The sequence below is a fragment of the Octopus sinensis genome, linkage group LG5 (assembly GCF_006345805.1).
Source record: "Octopus sinensis linkage group LG5, ASM634580v1, whole genome shotgun sequence".
Classification (NCBI taxonomy): Eukaryota; Metazoa; Mollusca; class Cephalopoda; order Octopoda; family Octopodidae; genus Octopus; species Octopus sinensis.
In genome coordinates, this window is record NC_043001.1 from 49,492,875 (window position 1) to 49,504,806 (window position 11,932).

The window sequence follows — 11,932 nt, forward strand, 5'->3', positions numbered from 1 at the left end:
TGGATCCGGTTTCTGTGGCGTATGTGTTCCCTCAGCTGGACGGGACGCCAGTCCATGGCAGCGTTACTCAAGAATCAGGAAGAAAGAGTGAGAGAAAGTTGGGGCGAAAGAGTACAACAGGGGTCGCCACCACCCCCTGCCGGAGCCTCGTGGAGCTTTAGGTGTTTTCGCTCAATAAACACACACCACACCCGGTCTGGGAATCGAAACTGCGATCCTCCGACCGCGAGTCCGTTGCCCTAACCACTGGGCCATTGCGCCTCCACATGTTACCAATCTACTGCTGAGCAAACTGAATAGTTGATAGTTAAATGTCTTGACCTTCGACACAGTACAGTGAACTATAATGTATTGTGACTATACTTCACAGCTTAGTGTCGACAGGATATTAACTTTAGTCCTCTCTGTTACTAATGAAGGTGGGATAAATCTTTACTTAACATTATTTCCTGGAACGAAGGAAAACAAAGTTGACCAAAGCAGAATTTAAACTCTGAGCAGAGGAGAGATTTCGCTTTATTTCGAAAAGCATAACATTCTGCTATTAGTGCCCTTCTGTATAATAAAGCATGAAAAAAATAAAATAATAAAATAGTCTTTTTTAAAGGTTAGTTAACGTGTTTTATATAAAGCAAGCCAGAAATCTGATTATAATTTTAAAAAATCTTTTTTAGCACTTTATTATTATTTTGCTTCATTTTAAATATCTTTATTTCTCACCATATTTGTTTGACTCATATATGCATACACGTGCGTTTGTATGTATGTATGTATGTTTGTATGTATGTATGTATGTATGTATGTATGTATGTATGTATGTATGTATGTATGTATGTATGTATGTATGTATGTTCATACATGCGTATGTATACATATAAATATGTGTCTTTGTAAGTGTAGCTGTTTAAAACTCGGTTTTCTCCCGCCTCTTAATGTATTGATCAATTTTCGGGTGTTCAGCCACTCGCTTCCGCAAAGCTTGCAGTTTGGGATAATCCTTCAGTAAGCTGGATTTATCATGCAATGGGTTCTCCAGTGCCGAATAACACATCAGGTCACACATAAGGATCTAATGAAATGCAAGACAGATTATCTTTAATTTACTCCATAAAATAACTAATATATTACAAACAACCATAAATAAGTATTGGATCATTCCATAAATAATGCGGTTTTTTCAAATGCATGAACGAAAAGTTGGAGTGGGACGGGATAAACTACCTGCATCAAGTTGCTATAAAAGAAGGTAGTAATATTACATTATACTTATTCATAGTAACAGTTTTGAAGGGTGCAGTTCGATTTTAACAGTTATTTTTTCAAAGCTATTATGGAAGTGACAAAGTAGCATATTCGGCATATTTTGCTTTATGAGTTCAATAAAGGCAACAACGCAACGGAAAGTGCGAGGAATATTAATGCAGTATATGGGGATCGGACAATAAGCGTAAGCCAGTGTCAACGGTGGATCCAGAAAATCCGAGCCAGAAACTACAGCCTAGAAGACGAGCCTCGTCCTGTAAGATCTGTAGAGCTCAATGATGACATCCTATAACCGGGGGGGGGGGAATCTCATCGAAACTGTTAAGGAACTAGCAGAGAAGCTTGGATTTGGTCATTCAACCATTCATCGACACCTGTGTGCTATCGGAAAAGTCAACAAATTGGGTCAGTAGGTTCCTCACAAACTTTCCGAGTCTAATCGCACGCAGAGAGTGAATGTGTGCTCTTCCTTGCTGTCACGTCTCACGAATGAACCTTTTTTGGACCAAATAGTGACTGGTGACGAGAAATGGCTTCTCTAAAAAAATGTCAAGCGCCGAAGACAGTGGGTAGGGCAAGGAGAAACATCGGCACCCCAGGCTAAAGAAGGTCTGTTTGGTGGGATATGAAAGGTTAAGTGGACTTTTAAACCCAAACCAAACGATAACAAAGGAGATCTACTGCGAGCAGCTTGAGTGGCTTAAGTCAGCGCTAGAAAAAAAAAACGATCATCTTTAATTTCAAGACAAAAGTCGTTCTTCCATCAAGATAATGCTCGGCAATATACAGCGAGGATGACATTCCAAAGGCTTGAGCAGTTTGAATGGGAAATGATGTCCCATCCACCATATTCACCGGACATTGCCCCATCTGATTATCATTTATTCTGCAGTCTTCAAAATCATTTGGACGTAAAAAATATGAATTCTGTAGACGAGGTGAGAACAATACTGGAGGAGTGTTTTTCGTCACGGACAAGTGAATTTTGGAAGAGGGGGCCTTGCAATTCTACAAGATAGGTGGAGTTTTTTGTAGAAAATGAAGGAGAGTATATTTTAGATTAAAAAAGAACTTTATTTGTCTTGATTTTGAAAAATAAAGAAGTATAAAAATACCACATTATTTATGGGATGACCCAATACATACAAAAATAATTTAATTAGTTCAAAATCACAGTATACATATTTATATACAATATAAGTCGGTTTGAAAATCATATACACAAGCAATGTTTCTCTCTCATTCTTATTACTTTCTGTACAACAGAATATCTATGTGCCCACAGTGAATACACAATAACCATAACTATCAATTATTACAATTATTTTAGGTAACTACAATTATTTTAGATAACATTGGTCTCAAATTTTGGCACAAGGCCAGCAGTTTCGGGGTGGGCGGGAGGGAGCAAGTCGATTACATCGATCCCAGTGCTCAACTGGTACTTATTTTATTGACTCTCGAAAGGGATGAAAAGCTGGGTTGATCTCGACGGTATTTGAACTCAGAAAGTAAAAGACGTAAAGACAGGTGAAATGCCGCTAAGCATTATGTCCGACGTACTAACGATTCCTCCAGTTCTCCGCTTTAATAATAATGATTTCAAATTTTGGCGCGAGGCCAGCAATTTCAGGGGGAAGGGGTAAGTCGATCACAACGACTCCAGTACTCAACTGGTGCTTAATTTATCGTCCCCGAAAGGATGAAAGGCTAAGTCGACCTCAGCAGAATTTGAACTCAGAACACAAAGACAGACGAAACGCCGCTAGGCATTTTCCCCGACGTGCTAACAATTCTATCAGTTCGCCGTCTTATTTTTGAGTACACATTAATTTAAGATAACATAATATACGCATACAGCGGAAAGTACTTCAGGTGATGACTAAGCTATCTTACTCTTGGATATGTCAAATTCATACTGATAAGGCGATCAAGGTTAAGTAACGTGATTTTGTTTTCAAGCACGATCCTGAAAGATAGCGTCATTTAGACGTTGATGCATCTCTTTAATCTTTTTATCTTTTACTTATTTCACTCAATGTGCCGTGACCATACTGGGGCACTGTCTTCAAGGCTGTAGTCGAACAAATCGCCCTCCAGTATTCATTTTAAGCCCGTTACTTATTCTATCGGTTTCTTTTGCCGAACCACTATATTAAGGGGACGTAAACAAACCAACACTGGTTTTCAAGCGGTGGTGGGAGATAAACACAAAGACAAACACACTCTGAAACACGCACACAGACACAGACACACACAGACACACACACACACACACACACACACACACACACACACATATATGACGGGCTTGTTTCAGTTTCCAATTACAAACCCAGTCACAAAATTTTGGTCGTCTCCGAGCTATATCAGAAGACATTTACCCAAAGTGCTGCGCGCCGGAATCGAACACGAGACCAGGTGGTTGAAAAGCAAGCTTCTCAACTACACAACCACGCATGCGCCTAAAATAATAAAGAAATTCTCCGTTACTGCTTTGGGAGTGATTGGATGTTATAAAGATAAAACACCAATGTACCAAAAATAGTATTATACTTTACTTGTTTCAGTCATTAGACTGCGGCCATGCTGGAGCACCGCCTAAAAGAATTTTCAGTCGAATGAATCGATCCCAGTACTTTTTATGTTAAACCTGGTACTTATCCTATATGTCTCTTTTTCCGATCTGGAGTCGTAAACACACCAGCACCGGTTGTCAAGAGGTGGTGGGACACACACACACACACACACACACACACACACACACGATGGGTTTCCTTCAGTTCCGTCTACCGAATCCACTCACAAGGCTTTAAACGATCCAAGGCTATAGTAGAAGAAACTTGCCCAAGGTTCCACGCAGTGGGACTGAACCCGGAAACATGTGGTTGGGAAGCAAGCTTCTTACCATACAACCGCATCTGCGCCTACTATTAGTATTACTAATATTTACTAATGCGTCTACTAAGGTGGCGAACTAGCAGAATCGTTAGCACACCGGCCGAAATGCTTAGCAGTATTTCGTCTGCCGCTACGTTCTGAGTTCAAATTCCGCCGAGGTCGACTTTGCCTTTCATCCTTTCGGGGTCGATTAAATAAGTACCAGTTACGCACTGGGGTCGATATAATCGACTTAATCCGTTTGTCTGTCCTTGTTTGTCCTCTCTATGTTTAGCCCCTTGCGGGTAGTAAAGAAATTTATTACTAGACATTACGCATATATTGTTTAGAATTCTTTTAATATAACAGAAGGAAGACACTTCATGTACCTAAGGAACACGAAGCTGCTCCCGGGTTAAATCAAGTAAGGTTATATAGTGAAACCATGCAATTAAAACAAGAACACTGAAAAAATATCAATATTAATCTTACCTTATCTCCTACAAACCATTTATTGCCACTGTTGTTACTCGTAAGAGTTTTTTCCAAATAAGGCAAGATGCGGTCACACATAAGTTCATATCTGCGGCGTAGTTCCTCCTGCAAACACAAGGTTTACACGTTATTTCTCAACTACTTATCAATAATTTGGTTTGACTGAGATGGTCGAAACTTCACAGTCATAATGGTTCTTTCTTTCTTTCTTTCTTTCTTTCGAAGTAAAACATGATTTAGTCTTCATAAGTATACGCAGGCCAGCCCTCATTCACCAAGAGTTACATACCCGTTGGGTACCTTCAGCGCCATCAAGTCCCCGACTACCACAATCACTATTCCCTGTTCACACTGCTAAACAATTTCTCGGGTGCGATTTGCCCTTCTTAATCATCAACGCACCTACAAATTTCAACCCCAACTCCCGCGCTAGGACATCTCGACGGTCTTCGTCGCTCCGACCTACGAACATCCAAGTGAACTATCTTTGAAGCACTCCGTCGTTTACGACGATGAGGGTTCCGGTTGATCCGAATCAACGGAACAGCCTGCTCGTGAAATTAACGTGTAAGTGGCTGAGCACTCCACAGACACGTGCACCCTTAACGCAGTTCTCGGGGATATTCAGCGTGACACAGAGAGTGACAAGGCCGGCCCCTTGAAATACAGGTACAACAGAAACAGGAAGTAAGAGTGAGAGAAAGTTGTGGTGAAAGAGTACAGCAGGGATTACCACCATCCCCTACCGGAGCCTCGTGGAGCTTTTAGGTGTTTTCGCTCAATAAACACTCACAACGCCCGGCCTGGGAATCGAAACCGCGATCCTATGACCGCGAGTCCGCTGCCCTAACCACTGGGCCATTGCGCCTCCACCAAGTGAACTATAAGACTACACCGTTGTACTTATTTACATCTAGGTGGACAGATACTAGTGTTTATCATGGATTTAATATAATGAGCTGCATAGATAATGTCTAAATTAAAAAGAGCAGATTGGCCAGATCAGTATTTCACTACCATTCACACTACTGCTAGCAAATTCACAACCATGTAACCACAAAAACTACACCACTTCAACGATGGCGACAATAACTACCACTACCATCATCACCACCACCACCATCACCAGTACTAACGTCCTCACACCATCACCAGCTTCACCACCACCACCATCACTAATGCCATTACTACCATCATTTCTAGTATCATTGTCACCAATACCTCTATTAATTACTAACACAACCATTACAAGCACTATTTTTACCCCCACCACTGCTATTACTATAATCACCATCACCATTACTAACACTGTCATCATCAACGCCATCGCCGCTACCGTGATCACCACCACTACATTCCAATAAGTGACTGTAGAGAGGGAGTGAGTGAGAGAGAGAGAGAGAATTGGGATAGCAATGAGATATAAAGAGTGAGAGAAAATCCGATTGAGTTTGACCTTCTTTGCTGGATCCTTCTCGTGGTACATCAACATGTATTCATTACAGATGTCTTGAAAACAATCACAGATGGCATCAACTCTCAACATTTCTAGATTGTTCTGACCATGGAACCCTGCAGAAAGACACAATAGTAATAGTAATATATATATATATATATATATATATATATATATATATATATATATATATATATATATATATATTTGGAATTAAACGCAGGTGTTATTCAAATTCTTTTACTTCCGACATATGTTTCGATGACAACATTGTTATTATTCCAAAGGAATAAAATGGTATAAAACAATGTAATCTTCTCATCAGGGAAAGAAAGAAAGAAACCATTATTACCTTTGAAGGTTATTTTTTCCATGCTGACTACATGATAAGTGCGTTATTTTATTTTAAATTAACGATATATATATATACATATTTATGATGTCGCAGTGCTATGGTAGTGGGTTGGCAGAACCGCTAAAGCGTCAGATAAAAATGACTGCAATATTTAGTCACTGCTTTTTTTTTTTTTACATTCGGAGTTCGAATCACGCTGTTTAATTTGCTTATATATACTACTGCGATTCAATGCAATTAAGTACTGCTCAAGCTATCTGGTAGGCATTGTTCGAAATTATTATTCATAGTGTTAAGTCTTAAGATCATTTGTGAACCAGAGCTTAGAGAGTAAAGCTGGAATAAATTACTGAAGCGTGCCTTCCTCATGAAGCATAGTTAACAGGGATTATCATAGCTGTGCTAAGAATACTGAGCTGTGTTCTACTCAGAAATGGAACAGGGCATACGGTTACATCTATGAAGCTGAGGAAGGGAAGAAGGGGTGTAGATGTTTAAGTCCTCTCCGTATGTGTTGCAAAGAAGTGGGACAGCATGTCATTGGTTCTACGTGTATAAAAAATTTATATATACAAATAATTAATTTTCATAAAAATATATTAAAACTGGAATTTTTAGGAGTTTTCTAAACATTGGAAACTTTAATAATTGCTTTTAGTCAAAATTGCTTAATTATAATTAATTAATTAATAAGCAGATTACACCGTTGTAGTAAAGATAAAAGTAATAAGAAATATAAGAAACTAGAAAATAAACACTTCCACTCACCAAATTCTCTTGCCAAATAGCGAGAGATGGCCATACTCTGAGGAATAAAGGTCTTCGGATCTAATTCTAGAACCGGTAGCATAGAACCAGGCATTTCTGAAAAGATACATGAAAGGACATATAACCAGTATGTATGTATGTATGCATGTATGTATGTATGTATGTATGTATGTATGTATGTATGTATGTATGTATTTATGCATGTATGTATTTATGCATGTATGTTCATACGTACGAACGCACGTACGTACTTATGTATAAATGTATGTATGTAGGTAGGCATTTTCGTACGTAAGCTGCGTGGAAGTATGCAAATATGTACGAGTGAGTGTGTTTATACACACACACACACACACACACACACACACGCACGCACACACACACACACACACACACTCAGATATATATATATATATATATATAATATATATATATATATATATATTATATATATTGGCCTGCTCGCTTAGCCAGCGGGGTGGCTTTTAATTACGACTCTGTCTTCTGAGTCCAAATCCCGATAAGGTAAACTTTACCTTTCATCACTCCGGATTTTGGGAAAAATAAAGTAGCAGTCAAGTACTATGTTGATGGAATAACCCCATCACTCGAAATTCCTGATCCACCTATCACCTTTCCATGAAAAACGCTACCTTGTCCAGGTTCTGCAGAGTATTGTCCCTGGTATTGATACATAAACAACCGTAACCGATGGTGACTTTCGTACATTGACTTAGCATAATCCACCATTAAAGAATTAGGAGTGGTCTGTTAGTTTATTGATATAAAAGTTATTCAAGGCAGGATATCAAATAACCGTCACAAGAATCCTAGACTGGTAAGACTGAGGTGAGGTTTGATATTCGGCTACGATATTTGTAGGTCAATATTTACAAATAAAAAAACAGCTTTGGTGAAGCAGAAATGAGCGAAGTGTATATGGCGAGGCTCAGGAGAAGATACATTCCTTATTGTTCTTGGATTTTAAAGAAGACCAAGACACCATTTCATACACACTGACGAGTCTTCTTAAAGAGCATTAGCAATTGAAGAGACAACCGCGTGGATGGCTGTAGAAACACGAAACTCCCGTCTGTACTACAACGCTACACCTTTCATACGATCCCGAGCGAGAGAACAATAAAAATAGTAGTGTTTCATTGTCGCAGAGAGAAAAACACACAGACAGGCAGAGATGCTCCGGGATTGGGATGGTACTCGTTTTCAACAAACAGAAATAATGTGAGTTGAAGTACCTTGCTCAAGGGTACAACATGATACCCGGATCAGGGAATAAACACATGGCTCTGTGATCGTGAGCCGAACATCTACACACTAGGCCACATATACACATATGTGTGATACCGCAACGAAAGGTCCACCGTGTGTTTGCGATTCCAGAAAGTTTGCGTTCTGACATACACCAGATTTGTATTAAATTAAGAGCCATATATACTAGACGACAAGCGTCAATGTTTTGTACCTGACGTCTTGGATAAGTCGCACGAGGGGCCGAGAAAACTAGAGATTTTCAGTAGGACGACTAGTGTTATTTACGTGTCTCAGCACCCATTAGGTTACGCATTGGTTCCATATTCTGTTGGCAGTGCTTATGCAAATAAATTCTATTCTTCCCTGATGTGAGCGACTAAGTTGGTTTCAGTAGTAGATGAAACTGAACGCATACATCCTACGGTACAGTAACGTCACTCATAATCCCAGAAGTAATATGTGCTTTCACACAGGCGTAAGTCGAGAATTTTGCCTCCGGAATATTTCAACAGCGATAGGTCGTGATACGTCCGAAAGCGCTTGAAACTCTTAAACATTACTTTACACGAATACATCGACACCAGGCACGCGCACTGACACAGACACACACATACACTCTCTCCCACACACACGCATGTATGCATATCACATACATACAAACATACATACATATATATATATATACATATATATATATATATATATTATATATATATATATATTATATATAATATATATATATATATTATTTATATTATAGGCAGTCTATTCATGAATTAGTTTACAGCTTCAGCAATAATTGCGCCAAACTCTAAAGGTAACTTACGGAAACCCTCTGAGTGTATACATATACACACACACACATGGACAAGCATACATACATACATATATATATATATATATATATATATATATATATATATATATATATAATATATATATACATGTATATATACTCATACACGCGCACGTGCGCACACACACATACAAATATGTATGTAGGTATATTTAAAATATATGTATGTTTAGATTACACATTCCTGTATATGCATGACTTTCCACGAATATATTTGTGTATATATGGGTGAGTGTCTATGTCTGTATACACAGACACACACACACATACACACATACATGTGTATATCTATATGCGTATGCGTGTGTGTGTGTGTGTGTGTGCATGTGTGTGTGTGTGTGAGTGTGTGAGTGTGTGTGTGTGCGTGGGTGTGTGAGACTCAGTGTATTGTTGTTCAGTTGAAAATGGTTTCAATATTTGAATTTATTTATTCCTTTATGCCACAGTGTTTTTCTTCTTTGTTTCTGCCTGTGACGCTTGACTTTAACCCATGACAAACCAATTTTTCCCTTAACCTACATACACTGTCTTGTATTACTGTCTCTCAATAAACGTGACTATGCAATTTCAGTCACGTAATGCTTGCAAGACACTGTTGACTAGTTATATTTTTAAACATCAAATGGCTACAGGGCTCCACCACAATAAAATAGCAATCAAAGGGAGTCCGTAGATAAAAATTGGCAGAGGACCTCTGCTGTAAAGACCTGATTAGTGCAGACAATGTCTGGATGCATCGGCTTATCTTAGACTGTCCAGTGTGTGCGGCGTATTGGTTATTCGCTCATATATCTCTCTCTATATATAAAACTGAGAATGTGTGTCTGTCTGTGTGTTTCCCTAAAACTTGAGAACTACACAACCAATTTCATTCAAATTTTACACATGCCTTACTTAGGGTCCGGGAGGTGTCATCGGCAAAAACATTTTTACTTTTTGCCTAGGGCGAGCCCACAGCAATATCATATCTTCTCCACTACGATTCCATAAAACTTGAGAACTACACAACCAATTTCATTCAAATTTTTACGCATGCTTTACTTAGGGTCCATGTAGTTTCATGGGCTAAAAAAAATGTTCAGCTTCTTGCCTAGGGCAAGCCCATAGCAATATTATATCTTCTCCACTATTTCAGTATTAGATGAAAAACATTTCTCTATTTTATGTCAGATATTTCACTTTAACAATAAAATTTAGAGATAATAATAACAATTGTAGTAAGTAATAATTAAAATCAAACTAATGTATAATATAATCGTAACATAACAATAGTAAAAATAGCCATTGGTATAAAATTGCATCAATGACTTGAACTTGAATAAGTGGTTTCACATGAATGGGAATAAATTAAAAATAAAATTAGTGTGCAGAAATGGAATAGTCCAGATGGATAATAAAAAATTAAATTAAAGAAAAGACTATTGTCTATAAAGTATACAATGTAGAGAAAAAAGATTTGAACACCTGGAGGAAAGCACCTTTGAAAAGTGCCTTGGTGCGACTATGAAAGATATCTAACCAGAGGCGGTAAATTCGCCACAATAGAAGCAAGGTTCGAGTCAACGGAGCGAGCAAGGGAGTACTCGACTCGAGCTTGCAAAGTGGAAATATTTTATTTTTACCTTTATATCTGGGACGTAGGTCGTCCGGGATAAAAAATTAAAAATGTCCTCTCCCCCCACCAGAAGTAGAGGTAGGCTGGATTGTAGCCACACTTCTATACAAGAGGGAGGACAAGATACAATTGATCGAAATTGCAAGAGACGGGCTTACAATTCCAGTCTGTTATATATTTTGAGTATTGTTATCACTAGCGATATCAAGATATAACTTTGTATTTTGTATTTTATGTGTAGATGTATATATATAGATATACATGTAATATGTACACATATATATACACATATATACATGCACTAGCACTATGACTCGGTAACGACGGGTCATAATGCTAGTATATATATATAGTAGCGGGCCACCCAACCTTCGGCTCGGCGTGTGCGCTATTGAGATCTATTCATAAGTCACACATTGGCTTTTGTCGTAATGCCCATCACTACGTTGATGTTGTTGAAATTCCAATGAAGGAAACTTGAATCTAGGTTAGAAACCGTCTCTTTCTCTATTGGCAAGAAAGCTTCAAATAAAACTGAATAACGACATACATTCATGCATGTATGCATAAATATATATATATTTTTTTTTCTCTCCTTGTTTTTTCTGTGTACCTTTCTGTAGAAGAGCGTAAGCTCGAAACGTAAAATACTTTTTCTATTCCTTTTCTATATATATATATATATATATATATATATATATATATACCGGAGTAAACACATAAATGTGAAACAAGGTGGAAAAAAGAGTACTCAAATACCAGTGGTAGAGTAATATGCTTTATTTTAAGCAGCAGAAAATTCAACAAAATCTGTTACTCTGAGTTTCTCGTTGCCGTTCATCAGACAGTTTTTGCTAGAATCAAACTAAAGTATAATATAATCGTAACATAGCAAAAACTGTCTGATGAACGGCAACGAGAAGCTCAGAGTAACAGATTTTGTTGAATTTTCTGCTGCTTAAAATAAAGTAT

The 11,932-nt window shown here is 38.1% G+C and overlaps 1 protein-coding gene across 1 annotated transcript in view; it reads right to left on the minus strand.

Annotated features, from left to right (window-relative positions):
* Window positions 1–489: 489 nt before the first annotated feature.
* LOC115212009 (S-crystallin SL11-like) overlaps window positions 490–11,932 on the minus strand; it is a 22,254-nt gene continuing 10,811 nt past the window's right edge. The window contains exons 2-6 of the mRNA XM_029780798.2: window positions 7,218–7,313; window positions 6,095–6,210; window positions 4,636–4,743; window positions 847–1,069; window positions 490–774 (exon numbers count right to left, since the gene is read on the minus strand). Of these exons, the coding sequence (XP_029636658.1) occupies window positions 905–1,069; window positions 4,636–4,743; window positions 6,095–6,210; window positions 7,218–7,313 (485 nt within the window). The 3' untranslated portion in view covers window positions 490–774; window positions 847–904. The remainder of the gene's footprint in view (window positions 775–846; window positions 1,070–4,635; window positions 4,744–6,094; window positions 6,211–7,217; window positions 7,314–11,932) is intronic.